Genomic DNA, 23,708 nt, shown 5'->3' with positions numbered 1-23,708 from the left:
GCTTGCTTCTCCTTTTTACCCTCTCACTACTTCTCCAGAGAGTCACTTTATTTTGGGACCCTTTAAAAATAACTCTTCCCTCCAGACCGCCTCGCTTGGTGCCAGGCACTTGGTAGGCCTTAACAGGACCTCATCATTGATTGGTTTTACCTTTAGTGACACAGGCACTTTTTTTTTTTTAAGATTTTATTTATTCATTTGAGAGAGACAGAGAGAGAGAGAACATGAGCAGGGGAGAGAGGCAGAGGCAGAGGGAGAAGCACACTTCCTGCTCAGCAGGGAGCGTGACGTGGGGCTCGATCCCAGGACTCTAGGATCACGACCTGAGCTGAAGGCAGACGTCTAACGACTGAGCCACCCAGGTGCCCCGTGACATGAGCACTTTAAGCCACAAGCATGCCCACTGTCTTCTGTTTGCGTCCTTACATAAAGGAGTTCTGTCTCCATCGCTTCCTCATGTTGGTGCTGCTGCCCTTGTATGTGCTTTATTCTTTTTTTCCCTTCTAATATTGTTTTGTTCCCTTAAAACTTCGGGGTGTCATTTGGCAGATATTCATTGAATTTTTTTAATGTTTGATTATCTTTTATACGCTGTTCAGAGAACCTGGAGAGTTAGCAGTGAACAGGACAAATAAGCCCTCTAACTCTAATAGGTTTTGTTTGGTTATTGTTACTCTTTGCATATTGTGGAAGTATAACTTAGGAATGTATGCAGATCTTACGTGTACAGCTTGGTGAATTTTGACATGTGCATAACACCTGTGTAAGCACCTGGGTCAAGTCTCAGACTTCACACCCTCCTCAAAGGAGGTGTAACAAGAAACAACAAACAGAAGCTCAGTGCAGGAAGCAGTGGGGTGATTAGATTGAGTGGTGGTTGGAAGCGGCCTCTCTGAGGAAGGGAGGTTTCACCTGAATCTGAATGAGCGGAAGGAGCCGGCCATGCAGGGATGGGGGAGCAGTGTTCCAGTTGAGGGGCAGCTAGTGAAATCCCTAGTTTAGGGATGAGCTGAATGGGCTTGGAGAGTCACAAGGCACCAGTGTGGTCTGAGCACAGGAGGCGTCAGGGAGGGGGCAGGTCCTGGAAGGCTCTGTAGGCTCGGGTCAGGAGTTTGTTTTGCATTCAGAGTAGACAGTCATCAGAGGGCTGCAGACAGGAATGGCACTATTCAGTTTTATTTTATTTTCTTAGAGAGAGCGTGTGAGCAGAGGGTAGGGGGTGGGGGGCGCAGCGTGAGCAAGAGAATCTTAAGCAGGCTCCACACCCAGCTGGAGCTGGACTTGGGGCTCAATCTCATGACCCTGAGATCATGACCTGAGCTGAAATCAAGAGTCACATGTTTAACTGACTGAGCCACCCAGGTGCCCCGGCACGATTTAGTTTTTAAAGAACTCATTCTGGGTTTGGTATAGAAAGAGTATTATAGGGGTGCCTGGCTGGCTCGGTCTGTAGAGTATGTGACTGTTAATCTCAGGGTTGTGAGTTCAAGCCCCACTTTGGGTGTGGAGCCTACTTAAAAAAAAAAAAAGAAAAGAAAAAGTATTGTATGGGGCAAGAGAGAAAGCCATCTTCCAAGCAGGAAGTTGCAGTAAATTTTTGAATTTTATTTTGAGGGTAGGATCAGTAGGACTTGCTGATGGGTGGCAAGGAAGAGGTAAGAGGAAGAAAGAAATCAGGGAACATCTAGACTTTTGGCTTGAGCAGTTTCCTATGTAAAAGCCACAAGAAATGAAGTAAACATCACTGGGGGCAGAGTACAGAAAGTCAGCTTACGGCACCTAGTGTGTCTGGGTGCTGTACGGGCCCCCAGCCACAGGTCGTCTAGGACACACATAGTCAGCATCATCGGTCACGGATCTGAATAAGCTGAAAGACCAGAAAGCCTGGGATTGCTTCCTAGTAAGGTACTGGTGCTGGATTCTTGGTTTTAGGAGCATAAGAGTTGAGCCACTGCAGGCAGTGGGAAGGCCCACCCTGTGGGCACAGATGCTGATGGTTGGGTAGATGCTGGAGGGAGCTCGAGAGAGTTTTCTTCAGGTTGATCCTCTGTTCTCGGAATCGTAAGTGGGGTCACCTGCTGAGAACGGGCCCAGGGAGGTGTGAGGAGAGAGAAGGTGTGAGAGTGGGTGAGGGGATGGTCTGTCCTTGGGTTAGTGTGAAGGGCATACTCAGGTTAGGGTCATGAATTTATAGTGAGATGGCACAGCATGGTCTCCTCGTCCCCCCTCCCCCTGCTCCAGCCACTTTCAGCCGCATGAGTAGAAAGAGTGAAGGGTTGAATTTAACCAGGGTTGGGGGTTTTGCCAGGTGAAATGGTAGAGAGTTGCAGGTGTGAGCAAGGGAATGATTATAATGTTAAACCAAGGCTCTAAGCTGGGTGAGGGAGGTCAGGACGCAGGGAAGGTAAGGGATGGTGGACAGGTGTTGGGGTCACGGTGGGGTTGAAGAAATCGTGAGCTGGATGCTAGGAGGGGGTGTTTGGGGAACCCATGCTTGGGGCACAGTTTACTAGGCAAGAGCATGTCTAGGACATGCTCATGCACATGGGATGCCCGGGTGAGTTGGAGGACAGGGTAATTGGAGGAGAGGCAGGCAGTTCGCTGAGAGGTGAGGGTGTGGATGTTGAACCATTGGGAGTTGGTACCAAGGTAGCACACAGGGTCACTGACCGGTGACTGCTTGCTGGAGCTAGACTCTGGGGTCTGGATGGGTGGCTCCAGGCCCTCACTGGCCACTGCTGCACTCAGCTCCTTACTGCACATGTAGGTCATCAGGGATGCTGTGGATACGGAGGGCTTCTTGCACCCTGGTTTTCTTTTTGTGTGTTACATGCTAAGCTTTAAGTTCCGTGATGGCAAGGACCATTTTTTCTAGCTGCGTGTCTTCAGTGCCTACCTCATACTTATGTACGTGTGCTGAGTTGTGGTGTGGTGTACATACATGGTACATGCATGTTAAATTGAGCTTCCATAGATACATCTGTGGATTTGGAAACCGTGGAAGTGGATGGTTTGATTTTTCAGATTGAGGGCCCGTGAGGATGGGGCTCGTTTTATGCAACTCTTGCCTCCTCTGTGCCCAGCGTACTCTGTGACCTTTAGTGAGGCTCTCTGCATCTGTCTGTATCCCTTTATCCTGTGTCTGCATATCTGTCTATATATTGCCTTCGGTGTTGATAACAGAGATGGCTGAGAAACTGTGTTTTGTTGATTGATTTCTTCTTTTTTTTTTTTTTTTAAAGATTTTTTATTTATTTATTTGACAGAGAGAGACATAGCGAGAGCAGGAACACAAGCAGGGGGAGTGGGAGAGGGAGAAGCAGGCTTCCCGCCGAGCAGGGAGCCCGATGTGGGACTCGATCCCAGGACCCTGGGATCATGACCTGAGCCGAAGGCAGACGCTCAACGACTGAGCCACCCAGGCGCCCGATTGATTTCTTCTTGGCAGTCAAAGCCCGTCAGCTTTCTCCTCCCTCCTTCACTCCCACAGAATATGATTTGTGACATCATTTGTCATATGGTAAACAGGGGTTCCTCCGGCAGCTCTTGGTTCCTTACATTGTTTTATACCATTGTATTAAATGTCATACATGTGTTGCTTGCTTCCTGCAAGTGATACCTATGCTCAGACTGTCCCTGGGCATTATATCTCTTCAGCTTTTCATTCAAGCAGTGAAAAACTAGAAGTTTAATATAGAATCATCCAGAAACCCTCAGAGTGTTTATAATCAGATGTGGATGTTCATTCAGTGAGCTCACATTTTCATGTTAAATAGTATTTATTTGATAAGATATTTCTTTATAGGATATGTGAAAAATTACTTCAATGCGGTTTGGGAAAGCAAAGCTATAAATTAACCTGTATTGTTTCAGTAGTGACTTTATATTAAATCACCATCAACCCAACTTAATCCTTTTGCCTAATTTAGGATCTTTTTTAAAAAATTAGGATTATTTGATAAAGGATGATTGTTTTAGGATCTCTTTTTCAACTTTTAAAAAGTAACTAAGAGAATCTATTTTAAAAAAAACATTTTGAAGACAATACTGAGAAGTACAAAGTAGAACATGAAAATTGCTAATAATTCCATCACTAAGATAATTATAGTGAACATTTGGATGTATTTACTTTAGTCTTCTATGTTTAGATACATATTTACTCTTACAAAACACTGATTCTGTTGATTTACAACCATTTCACAATCAAAAATATATCAAGAGCAATTTTATGTCATGTAATTTTTCTAAGCCTTTCATGTTGACCATGTGCATAGAATTCCATCGTAAGGTGGATTTGTGTGTGTGTAACCAGTTTTCTCCAGTTTCATATGTCGACTGGCACCTGCTTACCTTTTTGTCAGTCCTTCTGGAATGAACATCCATATGAATTCATCTTTTAGCATATCCCTGATTATTTCTTTCGAAAAGATTATTAGCGATAGAATGAGTGTTCAGATTTTTTTTTTTTAAAGATTTTATTTATTTATTTATTTGAGAGAGAGAGTGAGAGAGAGAAAGCACAAGAGGGGGGAGCGGGAGAGGGAGAAGCAGACTCCCCGCCGAGCAGGGAGCCCGATGCGGGACTCGATCCCGGGACTCCAGGATCATGACCTGAGCCGAAGGCAGTCGCTTAACCAACTGAGCCACCCAGGCGCCCCGAGTGTTCAGATTTTTAAGCGTTCGTATTGTTTACTTTTCTAGAAATAATGTAGCAATTGATGCTCCAAGTAGTAATATATGAGAATATCCATTTACTATTCTAGCCCTGGATGAAAACAAACAAAAAAGCAGTCTGTGTGATAGTTACCTCTGTCTTCCCAAGGCGTGGAGGAGAAGTAGCATCTCACTGTTTTAATTTGCCTTTTATTAGGCTTTCTGTGAAGAGTTGGAATCGATGATACAGGAACAATTTAAGAAGGGGAAGAACCCCACAGGCCTGTTGGCGCTACAGCAAATTGCAGATTTCATGACTGCGAACGTACCGAACGTCTATCCCGCAGCTCCGCAAGGGGGGATGGCGGCCTTGAACATGAGTGAGTAGTTCCTGACTCTGCGTACACATTCCGTCATTTTGTAGGTTTACATTTCCTGTTCTCATGTGAAATAGATCAGTGTACATTGTAATACATAGAATTGAGTTTTTTGAAAATTAATGTTTTAGTTATAGTGAAAGATAGGCTGTAAGTCTGAAAATGTCTTCAATGTAGAGGGCTCCTTTTTTTTTTTTTAAAGATTTTATTTATTTATTTGACAGAGACATAGCGAGAGAGGGAGCACAAGTAGGGGGAGTGGGAGAGGGAGAAGCAGGCTTCCCGCTGAGCAGGGAGCCCGATGCGGGGCTCGATCCCAGGACCCCGGGACCATGACCCGAGCCGAAGGCAGACGCCCAACGACTGAGCCACCCAGGCGCCCGAGGGCTCCCTTTTTAAAATTTTTTAATTTTTTCTTAAAGATTTTATTATTAGAGAGCATGCGCACAGAGGGAGAGAGGGAGAGGGAGAAGCAGCTTCCTGCTGAGCAGGGAGCCCGATGTGGGACTCGATCTTGGGACCCTGGGATCATGACCTGAGCCGAAGGCCGACACTTCACCGACAGAGCCAGACGCGCCGAGATGGCGCCCTTTTTTATGAGCCAACAAGACCCTTTGTGAGCTAAAACTAATCAGAAACAGTGCTTGTGGAGTAGCACATTAATTTTGCCTGAACTTATTTCAGCCAGGCCAGCATCTATCCACCATTCCTTACTGCTGCTTGCAAGTCGGTGAGAAACATAGAAATTCCAAAAGCAAGCTGGGGGGAGAATTGGATGGGTGAACATGAGCAAATAATGGTTAGCTGTGCAGAGGTGGAGGAGCTTTGCCGTGGCTGTTGAATTTGTAAATGTTAACATGACAGGGTGAACCCAGGGTAGCCACTCTGACCTACTGTGTACTGCGTCCTGGACCGATACCTGACAGTTGCAGTTGGATAGTCAGCTTCTGATGGGCCAGCATATGCCAGTGGTTTCTGTTAGGTCACCAGGCATTTGCTATTTCCCTGTCAGTTCCATGGTATTCTTAGAAGTTGACTGAGACCCACCAGAGTGATGCCTTGTTAATGTCCAGCAAGTGATGAGAATAACATTTAACTTACTAGCTCAAACTTTTACTCTGAAGTCAAACTGTAATCAGGTTTTCTTGTGTTCACACAATTCTTAATGGATTCTAGTGCTGTCTCGTATGAATTAGATAAAAGGATGATGTAATGTATTTACTTGCATATTATCTTCTAATTAGAGAAAAGGAAATTTTATGGCAGTAATGCCACACCAAAAAAAGAGGAAGAAATCTAATTAATTTTAATTATATCTAATAGTATGTTTCTTCAAGATACAAATTTTAAAAACAAATTATTACAACCTTTGTTGTAAAATATATGTAGATGGCATAGAACAAATGATATGTAACTTACAAATGATATTAAGGTGTACACTTTATAACTCCCACCCGGGTTAAGAAAGAAATTAAGGGTATTGATTGCTTGCCTCTCCCCTATCATCCTCTCGGAAGGAAATGCTATCTTTTTTAAAGATTGTATTTTATTTTTAAAATTTATTTATTTTTTATTTTTTTAAAGATTTTATTTATTTATTTGACAGAGACACAGCGAGAGAGGGAACACAAGCAGGGTGAGTGGGAGAGGGAGAAGCAGGCTTCCTGCTGAGCAGGGAGCCTGACGTGGGGCTTGATCCCAGGACCCTGGGATCATGACCTGAGCTGAAGGCAGACGCATAACCAACTGAGCCACCTAGGCGCCCCAAATTTATTTATTTTTAATAGATTTTATTTATTTGAGAGAGCATGAGCAGGCGGAGGGGCAGAGGGAGAAGCAGGCTCCCCACTGAGCAGGGAGCCTGACATTGCGGGGCTCGATCCCAAGACTGTGAGATCATCACCTGAGCTGAAGTCAGATGCTTAATGGACTGAGCCACCCAGGCGTTGTTAGCAGCCATTGATACTCAATACGTAGATCCATTAATTTTATTTTTAAGTAATCTCTACACCCATCGTGGGGTTCAAACTCACAACCTGGAGATCAGGAGTTACATGTTCCACCAAATGAGCCAGCTAAGCATCCCAGGAAACTCCATCTTGACTTGTAACTACTGCCTTGCTTTTCTTCATGGTTTCATTACCCAAATGGTCATCCCTAAATATTGGGGTTTAGTTTTTGTCTATTTTTAGTACTATCTCTTTAGCCTTTTTCAGGCTATAGTTTAACCCTTTATCTCTCTTTTTTTCCCTCCTTACACTTTTTTTTTTTTAACATTTATTTATTTATTTTTAGAGAGGGATGGGTGTGCATGTGCGGGCAGGGAGAAAGGCAGAGGGAGAAGGAGGGAGAGGGAGGGAGAGGGAGAGAATCTCAAGCAGACTCCCTGCTGAGCGCAGAGCCTAATGTAGGGCTTAGTCTCACGACCCAGAGATCATGACCTGAGCTGAAACCTAGAGTCCGAGGCCAAACCGAGTAAGCCACCCAGGCGCCCCAAACCCATTTTCTTTAAACTTAATGTGTAAGGAGGAGGGGTGCCTGGGTGGCTAGGTCAGTTGAATGTCCGACTCTTGATTTCGGCTCAGGTCATGATCTCAGAATTGTGAGATTGAGCCTGGCATCTTGCTCCTTGCTCAGTGAGGAGACTGCTTGGGACTCTCTCTCCCCCTCTGCCCCTCCCCTCTCTCGCACTTGAGCTCTCTCTCTCTCTCTCTCTGTCTCTCAAATGAATGAATCTTTAAAAACAAAGAGGGACTCCTGGGTGGCTTAGGTTTTGTTTTTTTTTTTTTAAGATTTTATTTATTTATTTGACAGAGATAGTGAAAGAGGGAACACAAGCAGGGGGAATGGGAGAGGGAGAAGCAGGCTTCCCGCAGAGCGGGGAGCCCGGTGCAGGGCTTGATCCCAGGACCCTGGGATCATGACCTGAGCCGAAGGCAGACTCTTAACGACTGAGCCACCCAGGTGCCCCATGGGTGGCTTAGTTGATTAAATGTCTGCCTTCGGCTCAGGTCATGATCCCAGAGTCCTGGGATGAAGTACCGCATCGGGCTCCTTGCTCAGTGGGGAGCCTGCTTCTCCCTCTGCCTGCCACTCCCCCTGCTTGTGTTCTTTCTCTGTCTCTCTGACAAATATAAATAAAATCTTTAAAAAAAATAAAACGGGTTTGTTGACCTGTAGAATTTGCTATGGTCTGAATTTTGCTGATTCCATCTCCATGGTACTGCTAACATGTTCTTTTGTCTTATGTATTTACAGTAAGTTGGTAGTTGGATCTAGATGTTTGATTGTGTTTGGATTCAGTTTTTTGGCAAAGCCTATTCTCTGTAGGTGGTTCTGTGTTCTGTCAGTAGGCACATAGTCTGGTTGTTCTTTTTGCATTGTTAGCAGCCATTGATGCTCAATATGTAGGTCCATTAATTTAATAAAGGTTCCAAGATGGTGATGTTTTAATGCTATCATCCCTCCTTTGTATTTATTAACTAGAATATTTCTATCAAGAGAAACTTCCCTGGAAATGGGGCATAGCTGGAAAGGGGCCACCCCCTTCCTTATCACTCATTGCATGTTCGAGGGGAACCTCCCAGCTGAGCAGGGAGCCCGTTTCTCCTCTCCCTCTGTCCCCCACCCCCGACTAGTGCGCGTTCTCTCTTGCTTTCCCTCTCTTTCTCAAATAAATAAAACCTTAAAAAAAAAAAAGAAATCAGGTATGCACATAAGAAAAGGAGCTTCTTCTCAACTTTTTTTGGTTACCCAGTGGTACAGTTTATATATACCCTTTTCAAAATAAGTTGGTTTCCTGTCATTGTTTCTAGGATGACCAATTATTATTTTTTAGTATTATTTTGAACTCATAGATTTCAGTATATTTAATGTGTTTCAGAACATTGCAGTTATCCTTTCTGATCAGTGGAAGTCCCTCCAGGTTGACTCCTGAGCCTACTAGTCTTTGACTTTCCAAGCCATCCCCTGTGAGGAGGTGTTCTAGGCTGTCACTGAGTATATTTCCTGCCCCAGGTCTGGAATCGGCCATTTCAAAAAGAAATCTTTGTTTTTGTGGGAAATGGAAATTAGTCTGGGTACTAGGGAATACTCATTGCTACTGGGTTAGTCATTCTTTCTAGGCCTTTTTAGTGGATAGAACTAGGAAATATATTATTACCTTGTGAATTATATGGCATATTGTTGGCACGTTGGAATTTTAAGTATATAGTGGAATTATACTCATAATTCCAATTAAAATTCAGTACTAAGGGGTTTTTACCTGATCTCTTCTAACACTTACATTCCTCTCTTCCACAACAAGAATTCTGGTTTTTAAGGACAACGGGAATAACAAAACCAGAATAGTACATAATCACTCATTTGTTTTTCCCATATATCACACACAATAGTGATACTCTACCAATAATATGTTCTCTCTTCATGATTGAAAATAGTTACATTATATGTTGTCAGAGCATATAACCATTACACAACATGATCTCCCTCTTATAACACTCATTTAGTATTATAATTAACAACTTCATTCTGTAATAAATATATATTTAATGCTCAGCGCCATCTCGTATCAGTGTACCCCTACTCATTTTGGTTGCCTGAGGTGCCTTTTGCAGTAGCCTTCTCAGGAAGCGCTTGTGGAAACAGTACTCCGAGTTCTTGCCGTGCTGTGGCCTTTATGTGGCCATATGAATTTGGTTTGGTTAGTTAGACCCTAGACTCACATTTCCTATTTATGTATTTTAAATAGATAATTTTCTTCTGGCTCAAAGCATTGCTGTTAAAATTGAAGATCATCTTTCCATGTAGGTGACTTGGTCTCTTTTTCTGGATGTTCAGAGTACTTTGCTTTTTCTTTAGAGACCAGCAGTTTTACCAGAATATGTCTTAGCATCAGTCATCCTGGTTAATTTTCTCAGATGACATGCTCTTCCAGATCTTTCGTGTTATAGCAACATTGAATTGGTTTTTAGTGTTTATCCTGTTCCCTTTTGTTTCCTACCGCCCAGACTCTGTTGTGTGCATGTTGGAGTTTCTTTGTCTTCTTTAACTGTCACTTGTTCTCAAGTCCAGTTTATTGCTTCATTTCTTTATGATTTGAAAAAATTCTCCTTTTCACATTCTTTTCTTCTACTTTGAGTTTAGTATTTATTTTTAAAATTATATTTTCGGGCGCCTGGGTGGCTCAGATGGTTAAGCATCTGCCTTCGGCTCAGGTCATGATTCCAGACTCCTGGGATCGAGTCCCGCATCGGGCTCCCTGCTCAGCAGGGAGCCTGCTTCTCCCTCTGCCTCTCTCTCTCTCTCTCTCTCTCTCTCTGTCTCTTATGAATAAATAAATAAAAAATCTTAAAAAAAAATAAAATAAATAAAATTATATTTTCATTTATATCTAACTCCTTTTATGTTCTAGCCCTCATTTCTGAGTTTTTCTAATTATATTAAATGTTTTTTCCTATCTTTTATTGTTTTCTTAATACCTTGCTTTACCATGTTATGAAATAACAGGTTATAATTTTCTTTTGTAGACATGTCTTTCTATCTGTAGGGATGTGATTCTCCTCTTTTTTCTTGATATAATTTTTGTATGGTATTTGATCATGATATTTTTCTGTTCATTTTTTTTAAAAAGATTTTTGTTTATTTATTTTAGAGCACAAGCAGGGGGAGAGAGGGGCAGAAGGAGAGGGAGAAGGACAAGCAGACTGCCCACTGACCACAGAGCCCAATGGTGGAGCTCAGTGCCAGGACCCTGGGATCATGACCTGAGCCGAAGGCAGATGCTTAACGACTGAGCCACCCAGGCACCCCTTTCTGTTCATTATTACGTGAAATTAGTTTTCTTGGAGGTTTCTGGTTCAGGAAAGCTTTTCTAATGTCATGGCTCTAGAGCTCCCTCTTCTGTTGTTTTTGTGAAGTGCTACAAAATACGGCAGTTTATTGAAGCAATTGGGTTCTGTTTCCCTTCCTTGCTTTTATCTGGACTCTTCGCCTGTTTTCTTAGTAGTTCTGTGCTAGTCAGTTTGGGTTCTAATTACCACAGATTTCTTAGTGTGAGACTTTGTCCTGAAAGTCAATTTTAAATGGCTAGTTTGGAGAATTTTTAAGGATTTATGTGTGCAGAGCTCTTGGTTTCAGCTGCTGTTCTCAAATTGGCCCTCTGAGCTTTGTAGTAAGTTCCTGGTAGTTCTTTTGGGAGTTTGGCAAATGGCCCATGATTCCCTCTGCTTCCTCCTACAGAGATGCTGATGTCCTACACTCTGTCTATGTCAATCCTACCCAATTATATTTTCAGTTTCATGGGTCTACCTTATTACCTAGTGTTGTAGATATCATCCTTAGGTTTTTGGCTTTGATATCTTAGTTGGTCTAGCTAATTTTTTTGTGTAGGGTTGGGATAGAGATTTAATAAGATTCAAAAACTATACTATCACTGCTACCATCTTCTGAAACTCTTCTAAAAAGCAATTTTTAAGAATTAAAGATCTAAAGTAGGTGGTTGACCTATGTTAAATCAAGATAATAGGTGGTTTTTGTATTCTCTATATTTTTCTGTATGCTTAAGATAGTTTATAATTAACAAGGAAAGTTTCAAATCTAGCAAGATGTAATGAGGAGTCATACAAATACTTTTTTTTCCCCTTCCTTTCCTGTATGTATGTTTTTGCTTGTTTGTTTTCCTTTTTCTTGCCTTATTGCATGGGTGAGAATCCCCAGTATAGTATTCAGTAAGAATGCCAGAGTATACATTCTTGCCTACTTCCTGATTTTGGGAGAAAAACATTCAGTCTTTCATCATTATGTTAGTGGTAGGTTTTTTGTAGATGTCCCTTATCAAGTTGAGGACATTACCTTCTCTTCCTAATTTGTGGAGAGGTTTTTAAATGGATGTTGAATTTTGTGAAATTCTCTTCCTGTATCTATTAAAATGATCCCATGGTTTTTCTTCTTTAGTTCAATATAGTGAATTATATTTATTGCTTTTTGAATGCTGAACCAATTTTGTATGCCTGAGATAATCCCCTCTTATTCCTATCATGATGTGTTATTCTATTTATTGCTGGACTATTTGCTAAAATTTTGTTAAGTAATTTTTAGTCTGTTCATGAGAGATACTGGTCTGTTTTTTTTTTAAAGATTTTATTTATTTATTTGAGAGAGAGAATGAGAGAGAGAGAGCACATGAGAGGGGGGAGGGTCAGAGGGAGAAGCAGACCCCCTGCTGAGCAAGGAGCCCGATATGGGACTCGATCCCGGGACTCCAGGATCATGACCTGAGCCGAAGGCAGTCGCTTAACCGACTGAGCCACCCAGGCGCCCCTGGTCTGTTTTTTCTTGTGATGTCATGCAACATAATGTCTTTGTATGGTTTTGATAACAACGTAATGCTGGGCCTGATAGGGTGGATTTGAAAGTGTTTCTGCAAGAATTTGTGTAGAACTTTTGAGAAGAGTTTGTATAGAATTGGTATTATTTTTTACTTAAATGTGTGGTAGTATTCACGCTGATGTCACCTGGGCCTGGAGTTTTCTTTTTCTTAAAAAAGATTTTATTTATTTATTTATTTTAGAGAGAGGGAGCTCCTGGAGAGGGGAGAGAGGCTGAGGGGGAGGGGGAGGGAGAGGGAAAGAATACCAAGCAGACTCCATCCTGAGCACAGAGCCCCATGTGGGGCTTGATCCCACAACCCCAAGATCACAACCTGAGCTGAAATCAAGAGTGGGACACTTTACTCACTGAGCCTCCAAACACCCCTGGGCAGGGAGTTTTCTTTATGGAAACATTTTTTTTTTTTTTTTAAAGATTTTATTTATTTATTTGAGAGAGAGAGAGCATGAGAGGGGGGAGGGTCAGAGGGAGAAGCAGACTCCCTGCCGAGCAGGGAGCCCGATGTGGGACTCGATCCCGGGACTCCAGGATCATGACCTGAGCTGAAGGCAGTTGCTTAACCAACTGAGCCACCCAGGCACCCCTTTATGGAAACATTTTTAACTGCAAATTCAGCTTAATGGAAAGAGGGCTATTCAGGATGTACTGTTTCTTCTGGAGTGAGCTTTGGTAGCTTGTGTCTTTCTAGGATTTTGTCTGTTTTGTGTAAGTTAAAACGTTTTCTGGTATAGTTGTTCATATTATCCTGTTAATATTCTTTTAATATCTGTAGGATGTGTAGTGATGTCCCCTCTCCATTGCTTCATACTGGTGACTTCTACCTCTGCCGTGTTTTGTTGAGTCTGCCTAGAGGTGTATTTTATTTTGTTTTATTTCATTTCATGTTTCTTTTCTTTTTTTTTTTTAAGATTTTATGTATGTATTTTGACAGAGAGAGGGAGAGAGACAGTGAGAGAGGGAACACAAGCCGGGGGGGTGGGGGTGGAAAGGGAGAAGCAGGCTTCCCGTGGAACAGGGAGCCCAATGTGGGGCTCCATCCCAGGACCCTGGGATCATGACCTGAGCCGAAGGCAGACGCTTAACGACTGAGACACCCAGGCGCCCCTCATGTATCATTTCTTTTTATTTCATTGTTTTGTTTTTATTTTGTTTTTATTTATTTTATTTTTTTTAAAAGATTTTATTTATTTATTTGACAAAGAGAGACACAGCGAGAGAGGGAACACAAGCAGGGGGAGTGGGGGAGGGAGAAGCAGGCTTCCCGCAGAGCAGGGAGCCCGATGTGGGGCTGGATCCCAGGACCCTGGGACCATGACCTGAGCCAAAGGCAGATGCTTAACGACTGAGCCACCCAGGCGCCCCTCATTATTTTGTTTTTAATCTCTCAAGATTAAATCCATTTTCCTCTATTCTTTTTCTTTTTTTAAAGATTTATTTATTTTTGAGAGAGAGAACATGAGCATGTGTGTGGGGGGTGGGCAGAGGGAGAGGGAAAGGGAATCTCCAGCAGACCCCCCACTGAGCGTGGAGCCCGATGCGGGCTGTATCCCATGTCCCTGAGATCATGACCTGAGCCTAAACCAAGAGTCTGATGCCTAACCGACAGCACCACCCAGGCACCCCACCTCTGTTATTTTTCTGTTTTTTTAAGATTTTATTTATTTATTTGACAGAGAGAGAGATAACAAGAGCAGGAACACAAGCAGGGGGAGTGGGAGAGGGAGAAGCAGGCTTCCTGCGGAGTGGGGAGCCCGATGCGGGGCTCGATCCCAGGACCCTGGGACCATGACCTGAGCTGAAGGCAGACGCTTAACGACTGAGCCCCCCAGGCGCCCCTGTTATTTTTCTGTTTGATTGATATCTCCTTTTATCCTTCTTCTTTTTTTTTTAATTATTATTTTTGGATTTAGCTTTTTTTTTTAGTTTCATAAGGTGAAATGTAGATCATTTTTTAAAAAACTCTTCTAATATATATGTTTATTACTGGAAGTTTTCTTCTAAAGCATTGCTTTATTGCATACCACAAATTTTGCTACTGTTTTGTTCTTGATTTCTAGCTTAATTGTATTAATGTTGGGGAACATGATCTTGATGAAATAGTCTCTGAAGTTTTTGAGACTTCATGACCTGGTGTGGAAGATTAATATCTCAGAATTATTATTACTTGTTTTAAGTTTCATAAGAAGTAGTAAGTGTTTGAGTTTGTTTCTTTTCTATTTCAGGTCTTGGTATGGTGACCCCTGTGAATGACCTGAGAGGATCTGATTCGATTGCCTATGACAAAGGGGAGAAATTATTGCGGTGTAAGTTGGCAGCATTTTACCGGCTGGCAGATCTCTTTGGATGGTCTCAGCTTATCTACAATCATATCACAGTGAGTATTAAATGGGGTAGTAACTGAGTGATAAATGGAATATTACGTGTCTGGCACCACCTCTTCCTGTTTAGTAAGAGAGGGGAGTCGATTGAGCTGAAGTAAATCTTGGAACACCTTCTTTCTCATTCCTGACTGCAGAGTATAATAATCTTGAGAATTATGTAGTTTGAATAAAAAATTATGAGGATGGTAGTTCTTTAAAACTCTTTTCTTGCATGCTAACCTAATAAATGAGTGTTTGCCAAAGTATAGTGGTCCCCTGTTACCTGGGGTTTCGCTTTCTGCAGCTTCAGTTAAACATGCAGTCGGCCAGTCTGGAAGCACATGGCCCTCCTTCTGGTGTATCGTCAGAAGGTCAGTAGTAGCCTTTTGCTGCATCACACACCCACGTCTCTCACCTCCTGCATCTCCTCATGGGGGCTTTTGATCACCTTACATCATCACAAGAAGAAGGATGAGCACAGGGCGGTAAGACATTTTGAGAGAGAGAGAGAGAGAGACCATATTCACACAACTTTCATTGTGGTGTATTGTTATACTTATTCTAGTTTATTATTCATTCGTTACTGTTGTTAATCTCTTGCTGTGCCTAATTCGTAAATTAGACTTTATCACAGGTATGTATGCATAGGTGAAAACACGTATGTTTGGTTTGGTAGAATTGTCGGTATGTCTGTGGTTTCAGGCATCTATTGGGGGTCTTGGAATGTCTCTCCCACGGATAAGGGGGAGCTAGTGTACAGGCAGTTGCTCAAATTCTTTTTATGCCTAAAAACCTAAGAATGAAGATGTTTTCTTTCCTGTTCTGACACAAGTCTTCTATTTCTCATAGTTTTTTCTTTAGCTGCTGTAGTTTTAGCTATTTTTAACATTATCAGGACTTCCATTTTCTTCTTGCAGTAAATATTTACTGGGTGTCGGCTGTGAATATTGATTCTGTACCAAGCGTTGTTCTAACTCTGGGGTTCTATCATTGAGTGGGACAAGTCCTGCCTTTGTGGCTCTTCCTTTCTACATGCCAAGCCACTGGCCCATATTTCCTCCGTTTGGTCCAGCTTGGTGCATCCTGTCCGTGACACTCCTTGCCAATTCTGTGCTATCCCTCCCTGCCCCTGAGCACCAGACCCTGCTGCAGGGAGCCTCGACATAGCCTCTTGGCTTTCTCCTTAGACTGCAGCCCCAATTTCAAATGGACCCCCAATGCTGCCTGGCACTGTAGGACGTCTCACTTAGAAGCTCACTAGTGTTTCTCTGCTCTTTCTACTGTCCACGAAACTCCTGACCTCTTTTCTCCTAGCAAATGAGCACAGCGTGTCACAGCATATGGGAGTGCCTGACTGCCTCTTCCCTACCTGCAGCCAAACTTTGTTTCCCAGTTGGAGTTTCACCCCCTCTTGCCTTCTTTGATTCCTAATGCCTTGTCAGGTTTCTGTTTTCTTCTCTGCTCTTCTGAGGAGATAACCTCTTTCTCTGACTTTTACATTTGTTCCAATCTCTGTTTCTTCATTGAATTTGTTATTGGACATTTCAAATTATTAATATAGTGCCTACTTCTAGTAATAAGTGTACCTCCCACGGATGTCTATAGAAGTCAGTCTTGCCGGTACTTTCACCTCCCTTGGGGTCACTGATGTTAACAGCCGTTTAGATTGTTTGACCCTTTTCTCCATACCCAGCACACATGTAGGTGATTTTCACACATGGACTGGTAGTGGTGCTAGGTTTGCTCCATTGTAGACTGCAGGGAGTGCTAAGCCTCCGAGTAGGAAGTCTGGAGCCCACCTTTGTGGCCAGTGTGCTGTGCTTCCGGGACGTGGTATGGATCTTTGCCAGAGATGCTGCATTACCCTCCCCTCCGTCTCTTCCCCACGTTGCTGTTAAAGTTCACGTTTCAAAATGCACACCTGGCCCTGTTGTATCCACACTGTCAGGCCTGTAGGATGTTACCTCCACCCTAACGCCTGCTTCATTTCCCCCAAAGCAGTTACCATCATCCATACTTTCCATTTGCTTGTCTGCCGTTCATCTCCACTCACAGGAATACTGAGTCTGTGAAGGGGGCCTCTGTAGGCACACAGTACCGAAATCTGGCCTCAGTAAAAATACTGAACAAGAACTCCATGGTGCCTTGTGATGTTTGGTCAGAGGGTCCACTTAGCCTGCCAAAGGTGCCAGTTCTGTTCCTTGTGCCTGCGTGAAAATTGCTGCATCTGTGACTGATCCTACTTGACAGAGTGCTCTGTGTAGAGATTTAATGCTCAATGGTTGGCTAAAAATTTGTCCCATGAAAATATTACATCTATAATCAGAAATGTAATCCTTGGCTTTATTAACAGCTTCACATTCTTTGGGGGTTTTAAAATGCTGTTTACCAGTAGTCCCGTATGAATGCTGTTTAAATTGCTGAAATTGCTTTTCCCACCCATCACCCCCTTTATTTAGGACTTGGCAAAATTAAAACATTAGTTAAATGCTCACTCTTTTGTAGATGATCTGTGTGGCTTTTAATACTGAGTAAAAAAGATACTGAAGCGCAAAAATATTTCCTGTGTCTTGTGAACTAGAGAATCTTTGAGGAAGGAAGTTTTTTTTTTTTAAACTATTTATGGCATTCATTTTTTGTTTTACAATCTAAGTGTTACTATATAAACTCTTAACAGAAAAGAAATGTTAACAGTATTTGTCAGTGCAACCAAAAAGTGCTAACAGGTCATTGTGCCCTTTCTTTGAAAAAGGGCCTAGGGATTTTCTGCTGAAGGGAGTTAAGAGTGCTAGCAGGCATTAGAGGATTGGAAATGATTGTCTGAATTAGATCTCTGTCTTAAGATTGCATCAGGTTTTGAGAAGCTTTGGGGGTGTCAGAAGCCAGGGTGGCCCAGTTAGCACATGAGCTGGACTTTTCCTCGTGGTGGTGCTTAGCTAATGCGGAGGCCTTTCCGTCTCTAAATGCCTCTTGGTGGTAGTGGTGCTAGGTTCAGCTCCAGTGTGGACTCCGGGGAGTGCTAAGCCTCGTGGGAGGAGGTCTGGAGCCCACCTTTGTGGCCAGTGTGCTGTGCTTCTGGGACGTGGTATAGATCTTTGCCAGAGACGCTGTGTTGGGTGTCTTTGGTTTTCAGGGAGTGATCTTAAAATCTGCTACGTGAGTGCTCAGTCCTTGTGGACAGACAAGGGGCATCAGGTATGCAGGAAGATTCAAAGTGAGGGTAGCACCAGCCCGTTGGAAATTTACTTGCAGATATCATCTGCTCTTGTTCATTTCACACCTATATTTAGTACTTTTGCTTTTATTTTTTAAAGATTTATCTTATTTTTAAATTTTATTATGTTAATCACCATAATCATCATTAATTTTTGATGTAGTGATGCATGATTCATTGTTTTTGTATAACACCCCGTGCTCCATGCAGTACGTGCCCTCCTTAATACCCATCACCGGGCTAACCCAGCCCCCTATCCCCCCTCCCCTCTATTACCCTCAGTTTGTTTCTTAAAGTCCATAGTCTCTCATGGTTCATCTCTCCCTCCAATTTCCCCCGCTTCATTTTCCCCTTCCTTCTAGTGTCCTCCATGCTATTCCTTAAGTTCCACAAATAAGTGAAACCATATGATAATTGACTTTCTCTGCTTGACTTATTTCACTTAGCATAATCTCCTCCAGTCCCATCCATGTTGATGTAAAAGTTGGGTATTCATCCTTTCTGATGGCTGAGTAATCTTCCATTGTATATATGGATCACATCTTCTTTATCCATTCATCTCTTGAAGGGCATCTCAGCTCTTTCCACAGTTTGGCTATTGCAGACATTGCTGCTCTTGTTTATTTTAGAGAGAGTGTGTGTGTGCGTGGGGGAGGGGGGAGGGGCAGAAGGAGAGAAAAAGAGGGAATCTCAAGCAGGCTTCACACCCAGCATGGAGCCAGGTGCTGGTTTGATCTCACAACCCTGAGATCATGACCTCTCCTTAAAATATACAATTTTTTGAGTCTGAAGCAAAAAAGGAAAAAGTGCTGGGGCGCCTGAGTGGGTCACTTGGTTAAGCATCCAACTCACAAGTGTATTTTAAGCTTTTTCCATTAAAATGTGTAGATTTGCTAGGCTCTTTTTTTTTTTTTTTTGAGATTTATTTTTATTTGAGAGAGCAAGTGAGAGAGAGCATGAGCAGGGGGAGGGGCAGAGGGAGAGGGAGAAGCAGACTGCCTGCTGAGCAGAGAGCCCGACTTGGGGCTTGATCCCAGGACCCCGAGATCATGACCCGAGCTGAAAGCAAGAGCCAGACGCTCAACCGACTGAGCCACCCAGGCACCCCTAGATTTTAATTTTTAAAGTAGAAGCACGGAGATAACATATGCTACTGGCAGGAGTATACATTTAATTAGGCCCTTTGGGAGATAATTTAGTGTCCCTGAAAAACCTGACCATGTATACTAGGAGACAGGTACAAGAGCGTTCACAGAAGCATTGTGTTTAGTAGCAGAACAGGAGCCATGGGCTCCTTTGACAGAAGAATGGACACATTCATTGTATATTCATCCAGTGGACGCCGTGCATCAGTGACCGTGAATAAAGGATAGCCATGCATATCATAATGTGGAGGAATCTCAGAAATAGTGTTGAGAAGGAAAGGTCACTGAGAAGTACAGTATGATTTTAATTATTTGAAGTTCATAAGTAGATAAAAATTAAACAAGATTTGGCTTTGGGATGAACATATATTAGGTAAATCTGTAAGGTCAAGGAAGAAGATGCTTAACACATAATTCAGGATAGTGGTTACTTCTGTGGAATGAGGGAAGAGACAAGCTTCTGGGATACTAGAGGGTGTTTGATTTATTATTATATTTAAATTGTACACGTACCCTCTAAACACTCTTTATACTTTGTTGCTAGAAAAAAGCTGTTAAAGTAAGTAAAAATATCTGATGTTTGATTTTTCCTTATTTCCAACCTTATTTTTCATTCCAACCAACAAAAAAACAAAGGAATGCCTTGTTTTCTGTTTTGACCCAGTTTGGGAATTGGGACAATTGTATAGTTAGTTTTGTTTTAGATAGTTAAAAAGATGCACGCTTTTTAAACTATAAGAACTGACTTTAGAAATAAGCCTTGCTAACTCACCATTAATGGGAAAATATTTTCGGGAAAGGTGGAAATCACACGTGCATTTTTGAAACAACCAGGAGAGCAGAGAACGGGGAAATGGGGATTTAGAGAGTGGATGTCATGGAGGTGGATTTAGAACAGGTTCATTCATTCATTCATTCATTCATTCATTCATTCATGCTGCTCCTACTACCACTGGTTCTCGTGTGGAGATGCCATTTACTGAGAGCTGTATTGTGAGTACGAGCTCTTATCATCCCCTCTTTAAGGATAAGGAGACCAGGAACCCAGGGTCCCAAAGCCACCTAGCCCATACTTAGCAGAGCTAGGATTCTAACTAAGGTCTTACGTGATTGTGGATTGGAATTATGCTATACTTTGGGAGTCAAGTGAGTTTAGCACGACGGTGACGTGAGGAGGATGGGTAGTTTCAGGTATCTGAGAACTAAATTGTATTTTTTTTAAATTTTTTTTTAAAGATTTTATTTATTTATTTGACACAGAGAGAGACAGCGAGAGAGGGAACACAAGCAGGGGGAGTGGGAAAGGGAGAAGCAGGCTTCCCTCCAAGCAGGGAGCCCGATGCGGGGCTCGATCCCAGGACCCTGGGATCATGACCTGAGCCGAAGGCAGTAGCTTAACCAACTGAGCCACCCAGGCGCCCCTGAGAACTAAATTGTAGAAGTGGGGGGTTGGGTTTGTTCTGTGTTGCATACTAGAAAGAGTGATGAGAAACTCAGAGGGACAGATTTCTGCTCAGTATGAGAGAACATTTGATGACCAGGTCTCTAGCTTTATTTCCATCTGCACCCCAGCCCCTGTGATGGAGTTGGCGGTCAGTAACTGTTTGCTGAATGAAGAAACGAGGAGGCCAAGTGAGGACGTGGTGAGCCCGTCATGACACCTGCCCCAGCAGACCCTGTGTGTGCTTCTGTTCAGGCCTGTACAGGAGTCACTACACTGGTTAGGAAGTTGGGCTAAACACCGGAAGTCCTTTCCCACGAATGCGACACTCCACCTGCCTCATCGCCATTGGAGTTCTTAGCCCAGCAGTGAACGCATTCCAGTATGATGGCTTTGGGAAATCATTTGAGTCTCCCAAAATCATCATAAAAGCCAAACTGACTTTTTGGAGGGCAGGACTCTTTTCTCCTGTGGTATTACTAGCATCCAACACAGGTACGTAGCATGTGCCACATCGGTACTGAATGAATTGTGGAAAGAAAGCTGTCGAGGAGGGAGCAGACTGACCAGGGGCCCGGTGATGTGGTGGTGTTGGGACTTTGAAATCCATCAGGCCGTAAGGAAGAGCTTTCTGTTGTTTGTGATGGTTAGGATTGTTCACTAGTCTGTAGGTTTTGAGCACTAAAGACAAAGTCCATTTTGACAAAAGGAAGTTTTGGTTTTCACTATGATACGCCTGAGGAGTGGCGCCTTTCTGCATGTGGTACTGGCTTGGTAGCCACCAGGTTTCTTCTTTATAAAGTCAGTTGTCATGAATGCAACCAAGATGCACTTATGTACCTGAGAAGTTTACTACAGTGTAATGCTGAAAGCTTCTGGTATCTCTTAGCTCCATGAGAGATGCTGTACTTACAGGCTTTCCCACGTAGCTCTCAGAATGCGTACAGCAAACCTGTGAGTTTATGGATGGATAGAGATGCAAATAATATCAGTTGGATTTTTGAGCTGACTCAGCAATTTTCCTTACAGACCAGAGTGAGCTCTGAGCAGGAACATTTCCTCATTGTTCCCTTTGGACTTCTCTATAGTGAAGTGACTGCATCCAGTTTGGTAAGAATATCCTTTTCCTCTTGGACATCACATATGTTTAGGTCATAGTCGATAATTAAACACCTTTTAATCCCCATGAGACATGTAAAACCTAAGAAAGAGGAAGAAGTTTATGTTTTGTGTGATAAACTCAGAGAAAAACTTTAGAATTACTTACAAAAACTTTAAACTTTGGTTTAAATAATTTCTAGGAAGGGTCATTTGAAATCCTCGGAAGCTAAGCAGGGTCAGGCCTGCTTAGTACTTGGATGGGAAATCCTCTTGACATTTTAAATTTCTATTTGCTTATTCTCAGGTTAAAATCAATATACAAGGAGATGTAGTAGATCGTGGAAGCACTAATCTGGGCGTAAATCAGGCTGGCTTTGTGTTACACTCTGCCATTTATGCTGCGCGACCGGACGTGAAGTGCGTGGTGCACATCCACACCCCAGCAGGGGCCGCGGTGAGTGCGCTGCTCGGGTAGCGACCCAGAGTTTGAAGCTGTTTAGTGAAAGGCACTTCACACTTCCTCACAGTTGTGCTCTCTTGAGGCAACAAGTCAATAAGCCTAATTTTGTTGGAGTAAAAAAGGTCTTTTACTAAGTTTGACTTTCTTAAAAGATTTTTTTTTTCTTTTAAGGGGTCCATACACTCTCTAGTTTTGGAAAACCTGTGTGAATCTGAAAGTGTCCATTAGACTTAACAGAAACCAGAAACTCGGAGCGAGTTGAGGGGGGAGGTCAGACTTCAGTGTGTGGAAGACCGCTGGGAGCTGCAGAGGGAGGGCCAGAAGCGGACACCTTGTCTGTGAAGAGGGTGGGGAGGGAGGGGCCCAGACAGGCTGCAGGGGGAGGGTGCTGTGGGCTCAGGGAAATGCTAGTGGGATGCAGGAGACCTGGGCCTGCTGATGGTCCCTGGGGAGGAGCCAGGAGGGAGAGGGGGAGGTTGAGGCCTAGAAGCCCCTAGATGCCTGCCTGGAGCCAGCAGACGCCTGGGCTGGATCATGATAGGACGGAGAGGAGGAGCAGCTGTTGCAGGATGAAGGCACAGAGCTTGTAGGCTATTAGGAGAGCTGGCCTCCAAGCCCGGAGCTTCCCCAGAGCCCGCCCCAGCTCGGTCACCACGCCTGGGCCCTTCTGGTGCCCACAGGTCTAGCCTGTTCCATTCCAGTTGTTGGTACTACAACTATCCAGAATTGGCTTTTTATCACCAGTTATGTACTTTAATGACTTTCTGGGCTTATTTGTTTGTACCACACATAACCTCATGGAATCAGTAATGCTGAATTTTCACCTATCTTGATGTTTCAGTGTCATGCATATTAGATTGTTTTGATGAATGTTAGATCTATCTGGCTTATTTATTTTACTTTGAATATGTGGTTCTAGATATCAACATAAGAGTTTTATTAGAGCTATCATTTTCTGAAAATTTTTTCTAAAAAAATGCGTGCTCTTCCAACCACAAAAAGTCCGTGCATTTTAATGTTAGAGGTACCTTTGCGAAAATGGTTGCAAACAGCTTACCATGTAATTTGTCTTAAAACATACCAAGTCACTTCTCTTGGAAATTTCTTCTCCTGGGAAGGCTGATGCCGTGAGTGGGATTTCATGTGGTGTAGCCTTTCTCACGGTGGTGTCTTTTAGATGAACTTTTGTGTGGATATTATTGGAATCTTTGGAGCCTGTTAGTCGAGGTAGAAAACCTTCAAGATTAGCACGTTCCAAAGTCCATTTGGGAACGTTAAGGAAACCTAAGGCCTATATGAACATTTAAGATTGTTTTATTGCAATAGAAGAGAACTTAGACAGCATAATTATTCTAAACTTCAGAAATTGGTTTTATCTACATTCCAGTTTTCGGTCTCCCCTACAACCCGAGATGACAAGTGCGTCAGAACCTTACAGCATGTCCAGACCCCCTCTTTGCAGGGTCATGGCTCAGTCAGAGGGAGCCCTTGTCTCTCCTCACAGTAGGGCCCGGGCTCATCTTGCCAGGAAGCCTGAGCTCATACAGTGTTACGATCAGTGTGGGAGA

The 23,708-nt window shown here is 43.0% G+C and overlaps 1 protein-coding gene across 4 annotated transcripts in view; it reads left to right on the top strand.

The window, feature by feature from the left end:
- ADD1 (adducin 1) overlaps positions 1 to 23,708 on the top strand; it is a 93,598-nt gene that overhangs the window by 47,203 nt on the left and 22,687 nt on the right. For all 4 annotated transcript variants that reach the window (XM_044913035.1, XM_044913034.1, XM_044913036.1 and 1 more), the window contains exons 3-6: positions 4,871 to 5,033; positions 14,642 to 14,793; positions 21,609 to 21,689; positions 21,985 to 22,134. In XM_044913035.1, coding sequence (XP_044768970.1) covers positions 4,871 to 5,033; positions 14,642 to 14,793; positions 21,609 to 21,689; positions 21,985 to 22,134 — 546 coding nt within the window. The remainder of the gene's footprint in view (positions 1 to 4,870; positions 5,034 to 14,641; positions 14,794 to 21,608; positions 21,690 to 21,984; positions 22,135 to 23,708) is intronic.

This window comes from Neomonachus schauinslandi, chromosome 2, assembly GCF_002201575.2.
Source record: "Neomonachus schauinslandi chromosome 2, ASM220157v2, whole genome shotgun sequence".
Taxonomy (NCBI): Eukaryota; Metazoa; Chordata; class Mammalia; order Carnivora; family Phocidae; genus Neomonachus; species Neomonachus schauinslandi.
This window is presented reverse-complemented; position numbering and strand designations above follow the sequence as displayed.